The 20,561-nt window shown below is 39.3% G+C and overlaps 1 protein-coding gene across 2 annotated transcripts in view; it reads right to left on the bottom strand.

The window, feature by feature from the left end:
- The window catches only part of SLC23A2 (solute carrier family 23 member 2), a 156,992-nt gene that overhangs the window by 14,801 nt on the left and 121,630 nt on the right, over nucleotides 1-20,561 (bottom strand). For both annotated transcript variants that reach the window (XM_063448633.1, XM_063448634.1), the window contains 4 exons: nucleotides 12,794-12,975; nucleotides 8,704-8,824; nucleotides 7,368-7,524; nucleotides 84-231 (listed from right to left, as the gene is read on the bottom strand). In XM_063448633.1, coding sequence (XP_063304703.1) covers nucleotides 84-231; nucleotides 7,368-7,524; nucleotides 8,704-8,824; nucleotides 12,794-12,975 — 608 coding nt within the window. The remainder of the gene's footprint in view (nucleotides 1-83; nucleotides 232-7,367; nucleotides 7,525-8,703; nucleotides 8,825-12,793; nucleotides 12,976-20,561) is intronic.

The following is a 20,561-nucleotide window of genomic DNA, read 5'->3' on the forward strand; positions in this document are numbered from 1 at the left end:
AGTGAGGAGGATGTAGATGCAAGGTAGAAGAGTGGACTATTATCCAGAAACAGCTATTTTAAGATAATCAAATACAGACTTACCTGTTGATAGCATGGATAGGAGGTGGGGGTGCACAAGAGAGTCTCGCGCAGGCATAGTAATCCCCTATAGATTCAATGATACTTGCTACCACAGCGCTCAGCATTCCGATGACACCAGCTGCGGACACAGTGGGAAGACCCCACTGAACTGTGAGGGGGCAGGAAACCAAAAACAAATAGAGTTTAGCATCAAAAGAAGCAAGCAGATTAGTTTTCTTGATGAAGAGAAAACAAAATATGGCAATCACATCATCAAGAACATTTTATCAATTATATACAAAGGGTTCCAGCTCCCTGCATCATAAAACAGATCTCATGAGTACAAATACATGGCTATGACTTTTTTTTCTCTTCTGTAGCAGAATATTGGATTTAGTTGAATACATGCAACCTTCTAAATCTGGCTAAAATATCAGTGGTTTATAAATAAAACTAGATATGTCCACAGAGGCAAAAATTTGAAATGTAAAGCTCTGGAGAAACTGGTTCTTCAGGAGAAATCAATTCAAAATTGCTAAAAAAAAAAAAAAAAAATACAATAAAAAAAAAATTACTTTTATTTTGCAACAAAACCAAAATACTGTAAAATTACAGCATAATGCACATAAGGTATTTTGACAGGGTACTTCTCCTATACCCTCCCTGCAGTCAAGGTCCTTCACATGATGGAATTAAATAACAGCCCTTTTATTTATATAATCAAAAAATACCACACTATACAGCTGCTGGAAAAGAGGTTCTGCATAAGCAAAAACCGCTCATAATGAAAATACCTCTTACTGATCTGGAAACCGTGAAGGCTGGGTGGATGGCTGCCTGCAGGGTACAGCATATTTTTTAGATGATTGTATTTTATGGGTGATGCATTTTTTCTAAAGTGTAATTTTTATGAAAACAAAACTGCCCATGTGAACATAGCCTTAACTAGCAAAGCCAACAGTCAATAGAAAGTTAAACTATTGGCAGTGACATCTGAAAACCAGTTACTGATTCACTCATAGGATAATGAACAAGGAATTTAAGGATTGTGATATTATGTGATCGTATTGGCTTCTTGCTTGTGTACACAGGAGCACAAAGGGTTATATACATGAAATACAGAGGTCTAAGGGGAATAATCGTTTTGTTCTTGAAAATTCTGTAAAAGACATTTCAAGCACTACGGACTACTTTTTAATCATCCACAAATATCTTATGAATAATTAATTATCGTGGCTAACCACTCTATGAGTATAAATATAATGTATTGCCAAATATGTCCCCTTGGTACATTTATAAGTATTCATTCCCTTTTGGCTTACCACATTCATTTTGTGAGAAACCTGGAATCAGAATACATTTAATTATAGTTTTTTTTGGCACTGGTCTACACCCAAGCCGTCCATTACCAGAAAAATAGAGGAAGAAAAACATTCTACAAATCGACTTACACATAATTACGCTGTGCACAGTCCCAGAGTTTGTTGAAGAGCTTCTAATCAAATAGCAAACATCCTCATGAGCAGTGATATACACTTGTTAGTAAATTAAAAATGTACGGCATAGCCAACCCTACTAAGAGAAGGTTGTCCACCAAAACTTAGTGACCAGTATTTAGGGCTTTAGTCTTCCATGCAACCAAGCTGCCAATCTCAAAGGGGATTATGTTTGTAGAGATACAGCTGTAATCAAAGTAAATATCCATAGGCAACATAACCTGGAAAAAGATTAATTTACATGATGTTGACTACAATATGAATACCTACGTAATTAACCAAGGCGAGACACATGTAGCTTATTGCTGGGGAACAGACAGACAGTCTTATTGCCAATCATATTGGTTTTACCTTTTTTTTTTTTAGCTCTAACTGATTAAACAATAAAAGTGCCAGGGACTGAATCTCCAATTTGCATAGGTAGTAGAGATGTAAGAGTTACATGAAAGCGGGAAAAACAGAAGACTCCATAAATCCCATAATGGTCTAGTCCAGGGATAGGCAACGTTTAGCACTCCAGATGTTGTGGACCACATCCTCCATAATGCTCTTACATCCATAATGCTGGCAAAGCATCATGGAAGGTGTAGTCCAATACATCTGGAGTGCCGAAGGTTGCCTATGCCTGGTCTAGTCTATAGGTAGGCAATGTTTAGCACTCCAGATGTTGTGGACTACATCTTTCATAATGTTCTTACAAAGATCCAAGAATCAAGATCCAAATATGCAAAGCTGTTCAGTTATATCGCCATGCAATTGCTGCAAAAGGGACTTCAAGCAATAACTGCTTGGGGGGTAAATATAAATACTTGCTAACGTCTTACATCATTTGACTTGTTAACCATAATCTATTGTTTTCATAAAGAGCTTTCAGTTTCCTTGGTGAGACAAATATTTAACGACCAAATTGTCAGCAGATCAATGAAAGCTATTTAACGTAAATTATGTATACAAAATAATATTGTGAATGGTACTCTAAAAATGTCAAATGCATCAAAATTCATTTAAATGCCAGATTGCACAACAATGAATATTAGAGAAGCCTTAGAGAATGAATACTTATGCCGACAGTGTAAGCTTTTATACACCAACCTACCAAAGCTTGAAACCACTGTAAACTCTTTTTTTATAAGACAAGCCATTTAACAGAGAGTTGGGGAGTACATTATCCCCATCTTCCTGGGGAAGAGCTGACTGTATATAAAAGCAAATCCCTTACATCTATCCCAACTCCACAGCTTTAAAACATTGCTGAAGAAGGGGTATAAAAACTGCACTTCAAGTATCTTTAACATTAAATAGACAACAGACATTGTTTGATTGAGATGCTTATTCACTAAATGGTGAGTTCTTGTGAGTTAACAAGTAAACATCTTCCTAAAACTTGCAAAGTAAAAACTCAAGAGGAGTTCACTAGCAATATGAAGCATACATATTTATAGCATGGACAATGCTGGTCTCATACATATAGAACAGGTAAAACTAAAGCAAAGTGGATACGGACAGCAAAGATTCTTGTTATGGGTTCATAAACAGGCATATGACAGCAGAGAGTTGCTGCTATATATTAGGTTATTTTTTCCGGTAATGATGTATATCTTGATATTAGTATCAGAAATCTCATTTGTAGACAGTATTTACGGTTTGCGCGGAGCTCACTAAATACAAGCTCATTTTACTGCATTTTCCTCTCTTAATCTTGGTCAAGTAGCTGTTATTTCAAAAGACTCACAGTTTAGTAAATAAATCCTTTAGATTTTCTTTGTATTACCCCCAAGATGGTGTGTTTTACTATCATAAGCACTAGTAACAGCATAGAACCCAATGCACAACTTCAAAACAAAATAAGTATAAAATAGACTGTTTTATCCCAATGAAAATAAAAACATGATTATTACAAGAAAAAAAAAAATCTGAGCTGTTTAGTGACTAAAGTATTTATTTTTTTCCCCACTTCATGAACAAGTTAGACTGTGCTTTTATATAAACAGATCTCCCTGGGTGACCAGGAGAACATTAAACAATAATGGAGGGAATGCACAATGTTACCTTGATTTACCCAAGAATCCTTTTCCTAGAATGATGCGTCCTGATACCACAGTTCGTAAACACAAGAAACGTAAATCCCTGTGTACACTGCTCTAATGGAGGGAAAGGGCTGCGTGAAAATCCCGAGCCACGAATGGGGGATATTAAACGCTGCAATGGGAAAAGTACAAGATGATTTCTAAAAGAACGAGTCTGCAAATTCTCTTTTTTTTTTTTTCCAGCAAAGACCCTTCTCTGCCAGAGGAAGCAGCAAAGCACTGCCATTCAATGTGCCGCTGTTCCCTCCAGTATGAAAGAGGTTAAAAATATATATGTAAATAAAACACACAGGTGAATGTCAGAGCAGTGTACACAGAGTGCTACCTAAAGGAAGCACATTCATTAACCCCACTGCTGTGCTGCCACGTGGCAGGCTTTGGGTACGTGAAGGACAACATGCTACATTTCATGTGCAGGGAAAAATCAAACAAAATATAACCACAGATTGAATTTTGTTGGATTAAAAAAATTTAATTTTAGCTTCTATTGTATAAGAAAAAAAATATTATTATTATTTTTTAAATGCGCTTGGAATTTTTTTTTTTTTTTTTTTTTAATAAAGAGAGAAATAAAACCAAAACAAGAAATAACTTGTACTGAACAGCTCACTTATGAGAAGTTGTAGTTGCCAACTGACAGGACAAGCTGGCCACAGCGACTTAAACTTATGTTCTCACTTAAAATCATTATAGATATAGTTAAGATTGCCTTCAAATGTTCACTAGATTTTCATCTCTAGCTGGAATAAGCAGCGTGTGGCTTAAAAATGCCAAGAGCATTCTAAAAAATAACTTTCTTCTGCAATAGAAGCTAAAGTTAAAGTTTAGTGCAGGGGTATTCAAGGATCAGCCACCCAGTGTCAGAGAATATTACCTCCCATATACCTTTGCAAGGCATTTGACGTGGTGTCTCTGGATGGCAAAAGTTTACGGTGGCTGAAGTTCACTTACAAATGGAGGTCTGGTTTTTGAATACCACTTGTTTAGTGGCTCTTTATGGTTAGTAATGTTAGTGAGTAAGAAGTGCTATAAGGATTGGTGTCTGCTTCAGCAAAAAATGTAATACAAGGTCTTCTCATTGTGTTGCTCTCAATAAGCTGGGAAATGTACCTAATACAGGAATAGTGCCCCTTAAGTATAAAATATAGCTTTTAATAATATGGTTAAAAAATAGTATGCTAGCTATAAGTGTAAGAAAGAAAAATAACTATCTATAGTCACTAGAGTGACACTATATATAAAGAATAATAATAAAGGTACACAATCCAAAGGGAACGCTACCTCACACTAGTATAGACTACAAGCTAAGTAAAAATGAGGTCTAAATAAGGAGGTCCTGTTCAAAAGTTTTCAGGATCCTTCTCCTAGTTATATGCAAAAACCATAAGGTTTTTACAATAAAGTTGTTAGATGATAAAGCTGTACGAATATATAAGGTGAGTAGAGTCCCAAAGGAACACAAGAGCTACGTACAGTGATGATTAAATCAATAAGCCATGCATAAATAACACAGAGATATCTACATCTAATACATATGTTGCAGTAAAATGCCAAAAATAAACAATTGGTTACACCTAATAATGTATAATATTCATTGTCCCTGTGTATAAATATAAGCATGGAATGCGTATGTAGCTAGAACAGACACTGATATGTCTGCACAATCAAATATCCACACTTACAGTGCTTATTGAGTCAAAAAGAAGCACTGGAGTATGTAGTGCAAGAAAAAGATGTGACTGCACTAATTAAAAATGAACTCCTACTGTAGAACCGGGGAGTAATGCCTGATTAAATACGGTATATGGTCCAGATAAACCCCCACTATTGTACCCGGGGTTGGGCTCGAGATACCCTAGTGATCCTTAGATAATAACAGTATTGGTTGGTGCTAAAGACCAAAACTTATTTTTGCACTAACCTTGGTATCTCGAGCCCAACTCCGGCTACAATAGTGGGGGTTTATCTGGACCATATACCTTATTTAATCAGGCATTACTCCCCGGTTCTACAGTAGGAGTTCATTTTTAATTAGTGCAGTCACATCTTTTTCTTGCACTACATACTCCAGTGCTTCTTTTTGACTCAATAAGCACTGTAAGTGTGGATATTTGATTGTGCAGACATATCAGTGTCTGTTCTAGCTACATACGCATTCCATGCTTATATTTATACACAGGGACAATGAATATTATACATTATTAGGTGTAACCAATTGTTTATTTTTGGCATTTTACTGCAACATATGTATTAGATGTAGATATCTCTGTGTTATTTATGCATGGCTTATTGATTTAATCATCACTGTACGTAGCTCTTTTGTTCCTTTGGGACTCTACTCACCTTATATATTTGTACAGCTTTATCATCTAACAACTTTATTGTAAAAACCTTATGGTTTTTGCATATAACTAGGAGAAGGATCCTGAAAACTTTTGAACAGGACCTCCTTATTTAGACCTCATTTTTTACTTAGCTTGTAGTCTATACTAGTGTGAGGTAGCGTTCCCTTTGGATTGTGTACCTTTATTATTATTATTCTTTATATATAGTGTCACTCTAGTGACTATAGATAGTTATTTTTCTTTCTTACACTTATAGCTAGCATACTATTTTGTAACCATATTATTAAAAGCTATATTTTATACTTAAGGGGCACTCACCCTCTCTTTCTCCTTTTTCTGCTACTATTGTAGTCTCCAAAGGGTTAACCCCTATAAGAGTGCATTCCCTTGCTTCCAATCTCTTTTTCTAATATAGGAATATCTTCAGACTAGTGAATTTTCATTAAATCAAGAGGATTCACTCCAGCTCCTATATCATGATTAAACATGTGGATTTGTAATTTTTATTTTATTTTTTAGTGGATTGCTTTATGCAGAATGGGAAACAGATCATAATGTTCCACCAATGCAATTCATTTTAGAACAGTGCTTGTTATTATAAACAAGAAGTACAGACTTCATCATGTATCTCCAGGACCAATATTCCAAAACAAAACCAATCCTCTCTGTGATCCAAGACTAACAGAGTATTAAAAAAGTGATTATAGGAACCACACTCAATCCCAGCAGCCACCTGTGCTCCGGAGCAGGACCAGCAATCCCATCACGTTAAGGCAAGACAAAAAAAGTTCACCTGGCACTCAAAGCTAGCTGGCTTGAAAAAGACCTTGAAGTAGGTCGAAACATTGCTGCTCTTTTTTTGTTCCATTAAATCTGCCTGCGGATTTGACACGGGTGAACTTTTTTTTGTGTTGCCTTAACAGAGTATTAAGACATAGGACTATCAAGTAAGAGGTTGTGCCAAAATATACAGATTAAGAGGCTGAGGCCACCTAGTATACGCTATACCTCTTTACTAGTTTTTAATAACATCTCAAGGATGTGCTACCCAGTCAGCATAAGGTTATGTGCATCCCAATGGCTTTAGTGAGGATTTAAATGAAGCTATAGAACAGAAAATTTTAGTGGGATGTTCTGAGTGTTTAGATGTGACAAAATCATAGAAAAACAGCCACACTATGTTTAAGCCCCAACAACTTCAATGGCTAGTTTATAATTAAATGAAATCTATCTAATGGTGTATGGCTTTTGGGTATGTGTAATTAGCACATTCTTATTCGATTATCCCTGAACTACAGATATATGTGCATTGTTTTACGAATACACTCATTTATCTTTTCTAACAACCAAAAGGCAGAGAGCATAAAAAATACTTACATGGGTAAGGCACCTTAAACCACGGGGCCACAGTCAATACCCCTTGTCTGGCATCAGTCCGTGCATAATACCCATATTTGGTGCTGTCCGGTGGGAAAACATCAGTCACCGTAAAGATAAAGCAAAGCAGCCAGGAAACAAGGATAGCCATAATGATCTGAAAATGAGAGCAACAGTTTATTGCATGCATGCATGCCAATCACTACTTCTATAGAGCTCTTTAACGAAACTACCACTTTATACTGACAGAACAGAACATGCACTGCTAAGGCCAACAAAAATCTCGGGAAATCTAAAATGTGGCCACGCTATGAAACTATAGTAATTGTATATCGGCATGATGCAGACATTTTTATTAACTTTAATATGAATGATGGCATTAGGCATTTTACAAATACTTATAAGCAGGGTACTTAACCAATTTATTTGTTGTTCTTGCATATACTGTATATGATAAAAATTGTGGTTGCATATTGCACATTTATATGCAGGCTATTCCAATTTTTAAAACAAAAAAGGTACTTAGTAGAAAGGATTAAGGAAGCTTTAAACACAAATAAGGGCATAAGTGAAATAATCCAAAAGAAGAACATTATGTATGTCTTGCTCTAGTTATGTGCTATATAAACCTATAAACAGCTGGATGTCTTAATACCACTTCGGCAAGTACTAGCAGAAAATGTTACTAAATACCTTTGATGTCACTGTTTTTATATTGAATAATTTATTTACTTAAAGGAACACTCTAGTGCCAGGAAAACACACTCGTTTTCCTGGCACTAGAGTGCCCTGAGGGTGCCCCCACCCTCAGGGTCCCACTCCCGCCCGGCTCTGGAAAGGGGAAAAGGGTTAAAACTGACCTTTTTCCAGCGGTGGGCGGAGAGCTCTCCTCCTCCGATCCTCCTCTTCTCCTCCCCGTCGGCTGAATGCGCACGCGCGGCAAGAGCTGCGCGCGCATTCAGCCGGTCACATAGGAAAGCATTCATAATGCTTTCCTATGGACGCTTGCGTGCGCTCACTGTGATTTTCACAGTGAGAATCACGCAAGCGCCTCTAGCGGCTGTCAGTGAGACAGCCACTAGAGGAAATAGGGGAAGGCTTAACCCATTCACAAACATAGCAGTTTCTCTGAAACTGCTATGTTTATGAAAAAATGGGTTAACCCTAGAAGGACCTGGCACCCAGACCACTTCATTAAGCTGAAGTGGTCTGGGTGCCTAGAGTGGTCCTTTAACAGTCCACTTTGGGATGGCAAGAGTGGCAACATTTATAACAAAATAGTTTGTACTTAAATGGACAACGGTCTTCAAATATCTGCCCCTAAAGTGTAACTCACCGGGAACATTTTAAAAAGCTGGAACTTGTATGCTGTCCATCCTTTTTTGGATTTATAGATCGGAAGAGGAAGCTTGACGTTTCTAGCATATTGAGAGAAAAGAAGGACCAGGAAAATGGTTCTGTTGAAGAAATAAAATGCAGTTTAAGAGATCTGACCTGTAGCGGCAAAGTCACAGAAAGCTCAGTGGGGAGAAAACACAAATTCAGCAAACAGAAAATATAACTCCTATATCAAGGAGGGATTAAAGTCTTAAATAGAGCGGTCAGCAGAGCAAATATTCTGTAAACGCAGAGTTTAACTTGTGCAAACACAGCTATAGGCCAAATTAGCCAAACTAGAAAAAAAAAGTCTCAAGATTAGCTATATTTTATATATTTTCTGTTGTCTTTTTTTGGCCTAAAATTTGCAATTGCCATGGCAGTTCTCCACAATATTCGGTTTAGTGAATAAACCAGTAAGTATAATGCAATATTATAAAACCTGCATATCAATCCCACAATAATCAGTGTTTAGGATATTTTCTTTCACATTCATACTTCAAATAGTTTATATTGAAGGCTAGCAATGGTTGATAAAACACTTACTTAAAGGGACACTATAAGCAACATAATGGCTTTGGTTAAGAGTAGTGGCTATTTTGTCACTAGTATGTGGGCATCATCCCCCAACTTTATGTCAATATGTTTAGAAGTAATTTCAATGAAAAAAGGACTCTCTGCAGCACAAACCAGTTGCATTGACAATGTGGAAATTAGAAAAAGAGAAAGGAAATAGGAGATGGAAAAAGTCCACCACCAATAACCAAGAGGGGTTACAGGAGGTATTAAGGGGCCTAACCCCAAATACAATAATCAGAAAAAAAAAGTGGAAAGAGAAGATCCCCTAGCATATAGCTAGTGGGAACTCAATTCCACTGGGCAAATACCTCCTAGGTACAATGTCACATAAACTCGGGTAGATAAACCTTTATTAGAAATAATAGAAAATAACACCAGAATATTGTGTAAAGCAGGTGAAAACTAGCACCTAATAAAAAGCTTGGGCAGAGCCTAGAGGTCACCTTAAATACACTATATACAGTGGGAGCACGTAAAATAGTGGAGTATAGAATACAGTTAGAAGTAGTCACTAGATGGCATCCCTTAAAGAGTATAATATAAATACATACATAGGTGACCAAAATTAAGGTCTCAAAAATAGAACACAAAGGAAAAAATATATATAAATGGCAGTGGTGATGGTACCAAAGGTGAATAAGGCAGTGAATCACAGGGCTAGGTCCTGGTAAACCTAAACAGACAGCATAGAGGCTAACCTATAGTGTAACACTGACTCCAATATGGAATTGAAAGTAATAAGGAAACTATTTCCCTTGCAATTAGTAAATGGAGCCAATAAGGGAGCGCTAGGTGCTAGTTTTCACCTGCTTTACACAATATTCTGGTGTTATTTTCTATTATTTCTAATAAAGGTTTATCTACCCGAGTTTATGTGACATTGTACCTAGGAGGTATTTGCCCAGTGGAATTGAGTTCCCACTAGCTATATGCTAGGGGATCTTCTCTTTCCACTTTCTTTTTTTCTGAATGTGGAAATTAGACTTGCTTTGGGGCTTTCTTGCAAGGAGTGCATTGCCACTGTCTTATGAAAAGTAGTCGAACCAGTTTAGTGTGGTTTAAAAACAATGTACCTGGGTGCCCATGGCACATCTTATTTTTTTTCCTGCAGGAGAAGCCAGATGTCTTTATAGAATAGAGCACGGGTGATACAGGATCGAGCTCATTGGCAGAGAGCACAATACATGAACACCCCACCCATCCAAAAAAACAAACCAATGCTTGTTTTAGTACTGTACACATTTTAGCCACATTACATGTTCAATGCACTAGGGGTTCCCAAATCATTTTCTGACCCACAGACAGACTAAACAGCCACATAAAGGCTACAGTCACTATTTTACTTTTGGCCACTACCACCAGTCTGGGTTGCTGGCATGCTCCCACATCTAAAGCTTTTAATTAGACTTGCTGCTTCTTGACATTTTCCCCTATATTTATCTAGGCTTTAGGATTTGACCCGTTTACTGCATATGAATGTCATTGCACTAGACTGATGAATGCAATATCAGTGATACTTTGTGGTATTATATGGTGGATTTAATGAACTTACATTTGCCAACAAAGCAAACTGGAGAGACAATTATTTATGGTGATTAGCTAGAAACATAAAATGACAGGGAGGATACCGGAGGAGGCAGAGAGTTCACGGCAAAGACAAACGTATTAATTTATTACAGTATTTAACGTCACAGGAAGAGCATGTACCTTCATGAATAATGGCAAAATAAAAAGAAATACATAAAAAAAAAAATAAAATAAAAAAAAAAACACAAGAAACAGCTGGTGCTAAAGTGGTATGGCGTGAACAATAAGCTACAATATATGAATATCCTCATTTACACCTGGAAGTAATAAACCTCTCACCCTCTTTTGGAGGCCAGATATCCTGTTAGATTAAGACAAAAATGCACAGAAGCCAATAACTTAATCATGCAAGGAGCAAGCACAGTTGGAACAGAACTTGGGAGCGGCTGGGGAATATAAAAAGAACTCGACAGTGAGGGCAACACAAGATTAGGAAAAGATCAGCATTGAAATACCCTAATTAATCCACATCATGAACCTGAAGAACTATTAAAGCCCCAAATAATCACAGCAGCAGGATAACATGACATTGAATAACCATTAGCAGGACTCTGTCCCGCTTGTGTGAATTGTGTTGCTAAGTTCATGTCACCATAGGTGTTTACAGAACAGCTTTGTGTTCTTAGTCAAATTTGTCATAAATATTTGAGCTCATCATTTCCTTAAAGGAGGAAAAGGGTAATTTTTTTTTTTTACTACTTGCTGTAACTTGGCACATACAATCTGTTCTAGGTTTCTAATTCCTGCATTCCTAGGGTGCTGGGGATTTACAAAACGAGTTACTGTGCTTGATTTAATTGACTGGCAGCAAAAATTTAAGTTACATTCTTTTGTAACTGACAGGTTAATTTATTGCTTTCTCTATTATGATCAAAGAGGAAAAACACATCTTCCAGTTCTCCACAGTGCAAGAAATAGCAGCAAAGATCTAAAAGTGTCATCTACTAAGTAGAGTTAAAAGGGAACATTTTAGTAACAAAGCACATTTTCTGCTGACTCTTAGAGAAGGCATGCCAGTGTGCTGAGTGTTTGCAGTGAACCAACACACCGCTGGACAGGAAGCAAACCACACAAGCACCTGTGTACAGCGCAGCAGAAGACTGGAGGGGCACATATGGCTAGAATGTATTTTTACACTTGTACTCCACCTTCTGGTGGACAGCAGGGGAGGGGAGTTTCCAAACGGGAGCAGTTTGCTAAAATAAACATAATCATAAAAATACTTTACTACATTTGACAAAAATACAAATTAATAAATAAATGTGGTGCTTCGGGTAGCATTGAAGTAGCTAAGTTGTGTTGGAGTTTCGACAAGCTTGACAAACATCTTTATTCAGGTTATTCGTGAATGAGGCTCCACAACAGGGGTATGCAATCTTCTGCATTCCAGATGTTGTGGATTACGTCTCCCTTGATGCTTTGCCAGCATTGTGGCTGTGAGAACATTACGCAAAATATAGCCCACAACATCTGCAATGATGAAGGTTGCCTGCCCCTGCTCTACAAGGTCACAGACGGGTGTCAGAAATATAGAAGATCCTATGCAATATAAGCACATTTGCATAAGCATATCACTTGACAATAAGCACAGAATGGGCTTACAGCTCCAATGACTTTTGCCGTTGCAGTACCCTGCACTGAATAACTCTAGAAATTAAATCGATATGAGTAGCCACCCAGCGGCATGCTAGGAAAAAGTTAAAAGAACAAAAGGAAGAAAATGTAAAATCAAAATGTGTTTCTAGCATTTAAATAAATTAAACAAACATTTAAAGTAGGCATTTTTAGGGACAATCTGCTTTAGGAGAGTTGTAGTCAGGTTTTCAAACTTACAGCTATAAGAACTGAGAGCATAGAGAGCAGATATAAATATTGATACTTACAGCATAGCGATGCCCCAGTGCTTGCCTGCTCTCTCCCCAGCAGCCTGGAACCCAGAGAGGCCAATGAGCGAAACAGTGGGAGTAATGGTCAGGGGTCCAATATACCTAAGCAAGGCTCCAGGGAGCCCAAGGAAGCCAATGACCACTTCAATCAAAGAGGACATAATAATGGCACCTTGTATCTAAACAGGAAATATGAGGGGAAATTAGTGCCACGACAGGACAAGACAGAACACAACATATGTGGATTCACAAAGGTATAAAAGTTAATCTACACATTATGCTTCCAATATCATCAGCAATTGGCTTAAAAAGTTATTTTAACTCTTACACTCCTCCCATTCACCTTCCCCTGCATTCCCTCCCCCTCTCCATTTCCCTCTCTCGTCCTCTCTTTTAACTACAAGTTTTTATGCCTTTAAGGACATTTATTCTTAAATTCGTTATCACCCTTCCAACCTCTGTGCTGTATCATAACCAAACATTACTTTAATTAGTTCAGTTTATACCTATGGGTGATGATATTAAAGTGATAATTACCTCACAGGGCATCAAGTATCCTACTGTAAACCTGCTTTCCTTTCTATATAACAGGTATAGATCCTTAGAACATAAATTCTAGAGCATAATCGGCTGATTAACTAGATACAAAGCCTTAAACAGATTATAACTGGAGTGGAAAAAGGACTGGAATAAACAGTAAGAAAATACAAAACATATTGTAGGAGGATCTTAGTTCTGTTTTTCCTTAAGCAGGTTCCCTCCCTCCCGTCCTGGAAACTCAATCCGGTCTAAAACCTTGAACTGGTTTAGTTCCTGCTTAGCCAAAGTGATGCTTTTTGTACAGAATCGGAAACCATAGAAGAATTAAAAGACAATCAGTTGGGCTGGGAAACCCCATCGATATTTTATATTTTTGGATCTCAGACGTGGTGACTTCATGGAAAGATCTTCTGAATTCTCTTGTAGTTCTAGATAGATCTGGAAACCATTTAAGGTGTCCGAATTTTTTCTGGGGCAGCTGTCAGATCTCTAAAAGCAAGCAGGAATGTTTCTTTAAATTTATATGAATGAAGTTTGAGGATTGTATCCAGGGCCGCCATCAGGGGGTGACAACCGTGACGGTTGTCACGGGCCCGGCGGTCCTGGGGGGCCCGGACTGCTTTGGCAGTCCAGGGCCCCACAATTACACTCTGCACTTATATATAGCGATGATCGCTATATATATATGTGCAGCCGCGGGCCCCCCGGCTCCCTGTATTTGCAGAGGGGGCCCAGCGGACTGCAGGAGCACTTTCCAGCATTTGCCTGTCTCTAACTCCCGCGAGATGTGCGGTCGGTAGAGCGTTGCCATGGGTTACCATGGCAACGCTCCGCGCGACGCGCAAACCACGTCTCGCGGGAGTTAGAGACAGGGAAATGCTGGAAAGTGCTCCTGCAGTCCGCTGGGCCCCCTCTGCAAATACAGGGAGCCGGGGGGCCCCAGAATGCCATCGTACCACCAGGGATCAAAGAATCTTCCTCACTCCCTGAACCAGGTAAGAAACAGGGAGGGGGGAATAACTTTCATTACATTACATACATACACTAGTAAACACACTAACACACACACTGCATCCACTACACTAACACACACACACTGCATCCACTACACTAACACACACACACTGCATCCACAACACTAACACACACACACTGCATCCACAACACTAACACACACACACTGCATCCACAACACTAACACACACACACTGCATCCACTACACTAACACACACACACTGCATCCACTACACTAACACACACACTGCATCCACTACACTAACACACACTCTGCATCCACTACACTAACACACACACTGCATCCACTACACTAACACACACTCTGCATCCACTACACTAACACACACACACTCTGCATCCACTACACTAACACACACACACACTGCATCCACAACACTAACATACACACTGCATCCACAACACTAACACACACACTGCATCCACTACACTAACACACACACTGCATTCACTACACTAACACACACACTGCATCCACTACACTAACACACACACTGCATCCACTACACTAACACACACACTGCATCCACTACACTAACACACTGCATCCACTACACTAACACACACACACTGCATCCACAACACTAACACACACACACTGCATCCACAACACTGACACACACACTGCATCCACTACACTGAAATACACACTCTGCATCCACTACACTGACATACACACTCTGCATCCACTACACTGACATACACACTCTGCATCCACTACACTGACATACACACTCTGCATCCACTACACTGACATACACACTCTGCATCCACTACACTGACATACACACTCTGCATCCACTACACTGACATACACACTCTGCATCCACTACACTGACATACACACTCTGCATCCACTACACTGACATACACACTCTGCATCCACTACACTGACATACACACTCTGCATCCACTACACTGACATACACACTCTGCATCCACTACACTGACATACACACTCTGCATCCACTACACTGACATACACACTCTGCATCCACTACACTGACATACACACTCTGCATCCACTACACTGACATACACACTCTGCATCCACTACACTGACACACACACTCTGCATCCACTACACTGACACACACACTCTGCATCCACTACACTGACACACACACTCTGCATCCACTACACTGACACACACACTCTGCATCCACTACACTGACACACACACTCTGCATCCACTACACTGACACACACACTCTGCATCCACTACACTGACACACACACTCTGCATCCACTACACTGACACACACACTCTGCATCCACTACACTGACACACACACTCTGCATCCACTACACTGACACACACACTCTGCATCCACTACACTGACACACACACTCTGCATCCACTACACTGACACACACACTCTGCATCCACTACACTGACACACACACTCTGCATCCACTACACTGACACACACACTCTGCATCCACTACACTGACACACACACTCTGCATCCACTACACTGACACACACACTCTGCATCCACTACACTGACACACACACTCTGCATCCACTACACTGACACACACACTCTGCATCCACTACACTGACACACACTCTGCATCCACTACACTGACACACACTCTGCATCCACTACACTGACACACACTCTGCATCCACTACACTGACACACACTCTGCATTCACTACACTGACACACACTCTGCATTCACTACACTGACACACACTCTGCATTCACTACACTGACACACACTCTGCATTCACTACACTGACACACACTCTGCATTCACTACACTGACACACACTCTGCATTCACTACACTGACACACACTCTGCATTCACTACACTGACACACACTCTGCATTCACTACACTGACACACACTCTGCATTCACTACACTGACACACACTCTGCATTCACTACACTGACACACACTCTGCATTCACTACACTGACACACACTCTGCATTCACTACACTGACACACACTCTGCATTCACTACACTGACACACACTCTGCATTCACTACACTGACACACACTCTGCATTCACTACACTGACACACACTCTGCATTCACTACACTGACACACACTCTGCATTCACTACACTGACACACACTCTGCATTCACTACACTGACACACACTCTGCATTCACTACACTGACACACACTCTGCATTCACTACACTGACACACACTCTGCATTCACTACACTGACACACACTCTGCATTCACTACACTGACACACACTCTGCATTCACTACACTGACACACACTCTGCATTCACTATACACACAGCATCCACTACACAAACATCCTGTATTCACAGTACACACACTACATCCACCACACATTTAAACATTCTGCATTCACTATACAGAGACACTGTGTCTAAAACACACACTACATTCACTAAACACATTGCATCTAGTACACACAAAAACTACATCCACTACACAAACACACTACATCCACTACACACACTGCATCCACTACACAAACACACGCTCTGCATTCACTGCACAAACAGTATCTAATACACACAAACACTACATCCATTACACACATTCTAATTCACTTCCACTATACACACCACATTCAGTCCTGCATCATTGTCTGCGGACTAGGTAAGAGTCCTGTGGGCGGACTCGTGGGTGGGCCTGGGGGGATGGGGCGGGGGGGCCCAGACCTTGTGCTTTGTCAGGGGCCCCAAAATATCTGGTGGCGGCCCTGATTGTATCTCTGGGAATGCTGTCAGAAATACCATTTTGTGTCTGGATTCAGTGTATATGTTAAAAAGAATATCTTGATTTTGACCTCCAATTTTAAGAGCGACACAAAGTTCAGTAATGCAAACTTCCAGATCTTGCTGGGGTATATCTTCAGTAATGCCTCTTATCCACACATTTATCCTTCTTTGCCTGTCTTCCAGATTTGTTTCTAACAATTTGAGTTTTGAATTCAGAGTCAATAGTTTTCTCTGCTGTATTCAGCTTAATGTGGAATTGCATCAGGTGAATTTTTATTTTATTCTTTTTAGTGTTCCTCTCCATGTCTTTCATGTCTTTTTGAATTGCTGTTCTAAATATTTTTTTAAGGATTCCATAGTTATAGCCTGCGAATCAGGTTCAGCTAGATTTTCTAATATTGATTTTTCAGCGTCCCCTTTTCCGACCATAATTGAGGTATCCGTAGTATTTAGTGATACGCCCATCAGAAGGTTCTAAGTAGTAGAGGGGAGGGGGGATAATTTCGTACTGCGTTGTTCCCTGACTTACACAGGAACTGTTCAAAATCCGAGGATATGTTCGTTTTATCTAAAAAGATATTTTTATCTGAACACTACTTCTGTCTTCTTCAAAATGACCACCACCAATGTTAAGTTAGAGCAGCTCACGATGAAGTCACCAGAATACAGTCCAAGGCATTCTATAACGCCAAGCATGCCAATGACATTTTTAAAAGGTACACAACTCAATGTTTGTACCGCCAATTGTATGCTGTGAAAAGCATAGAAATACATAAAGAGAAATACGAAGAGAATGTAATGTATACAACTGCTCAATAAGTGGATAGCAGCAGTAACTTCCTGCCTATTCTTCCTGGTTTACAGTTTTGTGAACGGACTGTAGAAATTACCAGAGAGGAAGAAACATAAATTCTTACTTGGATGCTACCGATTTAGAAGGAACTCTCATAGCTGTAGTGATTTTTATAAATCACTGCAATATTAAAATATATGAGAAAACAAATTCTTGCCAGGCCAGAAAAAACAAACGCAGCATGCTTTTTTCAATAATATGAGTCAAGCAGTAGACTGGGAATAACCACAACAAAACATTTATATTGTCTTTTTAGATTTAATTTCTTATTTATATTATACATTTAAACCCCAGCCCGTCTCTGCTCTTAAACCACAGGTTCAGTAGTCATATTTATTTATTTATTTATAAAATATTTTACCAGGAAAGATACATTGAGATTTCTCTCGTTTTCAAGTATGTCCTGGGTCCACAAATCATTGCATTGTTACAGTTAGTGTACAATAAAATACAAAATATACAATATATACAACATTTAACATAGAACAGGTAGGAAATATATAATCAACCATGACAGGTACATTCTGTTTTGAGGTATGTAGAGAAGGATCTCTTAAAGGACTTTAAGCTTAGGGAAGATTTTAATTTGTGCGGGAGGTCGTTCCACAAATGCGGTGCTCTGTAGGAGAAGGAGGATCGGGCTGCTTTCTTTTTATATTGAGGTAGACTAAGTAAAGTGTTGGTACTGGATCGGAGGTTGTAGGAAGTGGGAACAGCCGGGGAAAGCATTGCGTTCAGGTAGGGTGGGAGTTTTCCAGAAAAGCTCTTAAACACAAGGCTGGAAAGATGAAGGGTGCGTCTGGATTCCAGCGACAGCCAGTTTAGTTCTTTTAGCATGTCACAATGGTGGGTCCTGTAATTACATTGTAGCACAAATCGGCAGAACGAGTTATACAATGTGTTGAGTTTATTAATGTGGGATTGCGATGCAGATGCATATACTACATCCCCATAATCAATGATTGGCATCAGCATTTGCTGTACAATCTTTTCCTTTACTGAAGGGCTTAGGCAGGATTTGTTTCTGTAGTTTTGGATAAAGTTTAGATGCAAGGTTTTCTATGTGCAGGCCAAAAGATAGATTGGGGTCTAACATCATACCCAAGTATTTGAAAGAGTGGACTGCGGCCAGTGTGCCATTTGAAATTGTTTTGATGGATAGGTGAGAATTGTGTAATTTGTGTAATTTAGGTACTGTCCCAAAAGATCATTGTGACAGTTTTGTCAGTGTTCAGGAACAGTTTGTTTTTTGCGATCCACTTTTCTACCTCTGTAAACTGGTCTTGGAGCACAGCCTCAAGCTGCTGCAGATCGGAACTGCTTGCATAGATTAATGTGTCATCTGCGTACATGTGTACATTTGAGGATTTGCAGACATTAGGCAGATCATTTATAAATAATGAAAATAGTAGGGGGCCGAGAATGGAACCTTGGGGAACACCACACGTGACTGGGAGAGGGAGGGAGTCGCTGTCAGAAATGGACACATATTGTGAGCGTTCCGATACATACGATCGAAACCAGTTTAGCGAATGATCACCAATACCTGAGTTTTTGAGTTTGTGCAGTAGAATGTCGTGGTCTACTGTGTCAAAGGCCTTAGCAAAATCAAGGAAAATAGCTCCAGTTAGGTCTCCTTGTTCCATGCCAGTTTGGATGTCATTGCAAACTTTTAAGAGGGCAGTTGTAGTGAAGTGATTCTGGCGAAAGCCTGATTGATCAGGGGTCAGATAGTTTGATTGTTGGTAATACTCACATAGTTGCGTATGGACACATTTTTCTAAGATTTTTGACAATACTGGGAGCAATGATATAGGGCGATAGTTAGAAACCAAGGTAGTGTCACCACTTTTATGGATAGGCACTACTCTTGCAGTCTTCCAAAGTTTGGGTAAGTATCCAGACACCAAGGATTCATTAATTAGAGTTGCGACGGGTTTAGCAATTGCCGGCGCACTGAGCTTCAACAGCATTGCTGGGATTTGGTCAGATCCGGACTGGTTTTTCATTTTTAGATTATTAAGATGTTTTCAATGACACTAACAGGTACAGGTCTAAAAGTGAACTTGTCTATATTGGGAGTTTGCAAATTTAGTGAGACCTGATCCACATTTGTAGTTTCAGGATGTGTGCCATTTATTAGCTTGGCAATCAGGGCAGTAGAGCATCCGACAAAATAATTGTTAAAGGCATTTGCTACATCTAAGGGAAGTTGCAGGGTTTGGTTATCCACTTTGACAGTGGAGGGTTGGGAGTGGATTGGGGGAGTTTGTAGTTTATTTATGACTTTCCAAAAGTTTCTAGGGTTTGAGATGTTATTGTTCAGATTGTCATAGAAATATTGGGCCTTGGCCAATTTTGTTTGTTTTGTGCATATATTTCGCCATTGTCTATATGCACAGTGATCATTCATAGAGCCAGTACGCTTAAACTTTGACCACAAAGAATCCCGAAACTGGTACATTTGGATGAGGTCAGCTGTGATCCAGTTCATATGTGCTCCTTTTACCCTCACCTTACGCAGCGGGGCATGCAGATTCCAAATTTGTAGGAGTTCAGACTGAAAGAATTCAACAGCACAGTCTAGATCCGGGATAATGTTTAATCTGTGCCA

This window comes from Pelobates fuscus, chromosome 3 (assembly GCF_036172605.1).
Source record: "Pelobates fuscus isolate aPelFus1 chromosome 3, aPelFus1.pri, whole genome shotgun sequence".
Classification (NCBI taxonomy): Eukaryota; Metazoa; Chordata; class Amphibia; order Anura; family Pelobatidae; genus Pelobates; species Pelobates fuscus.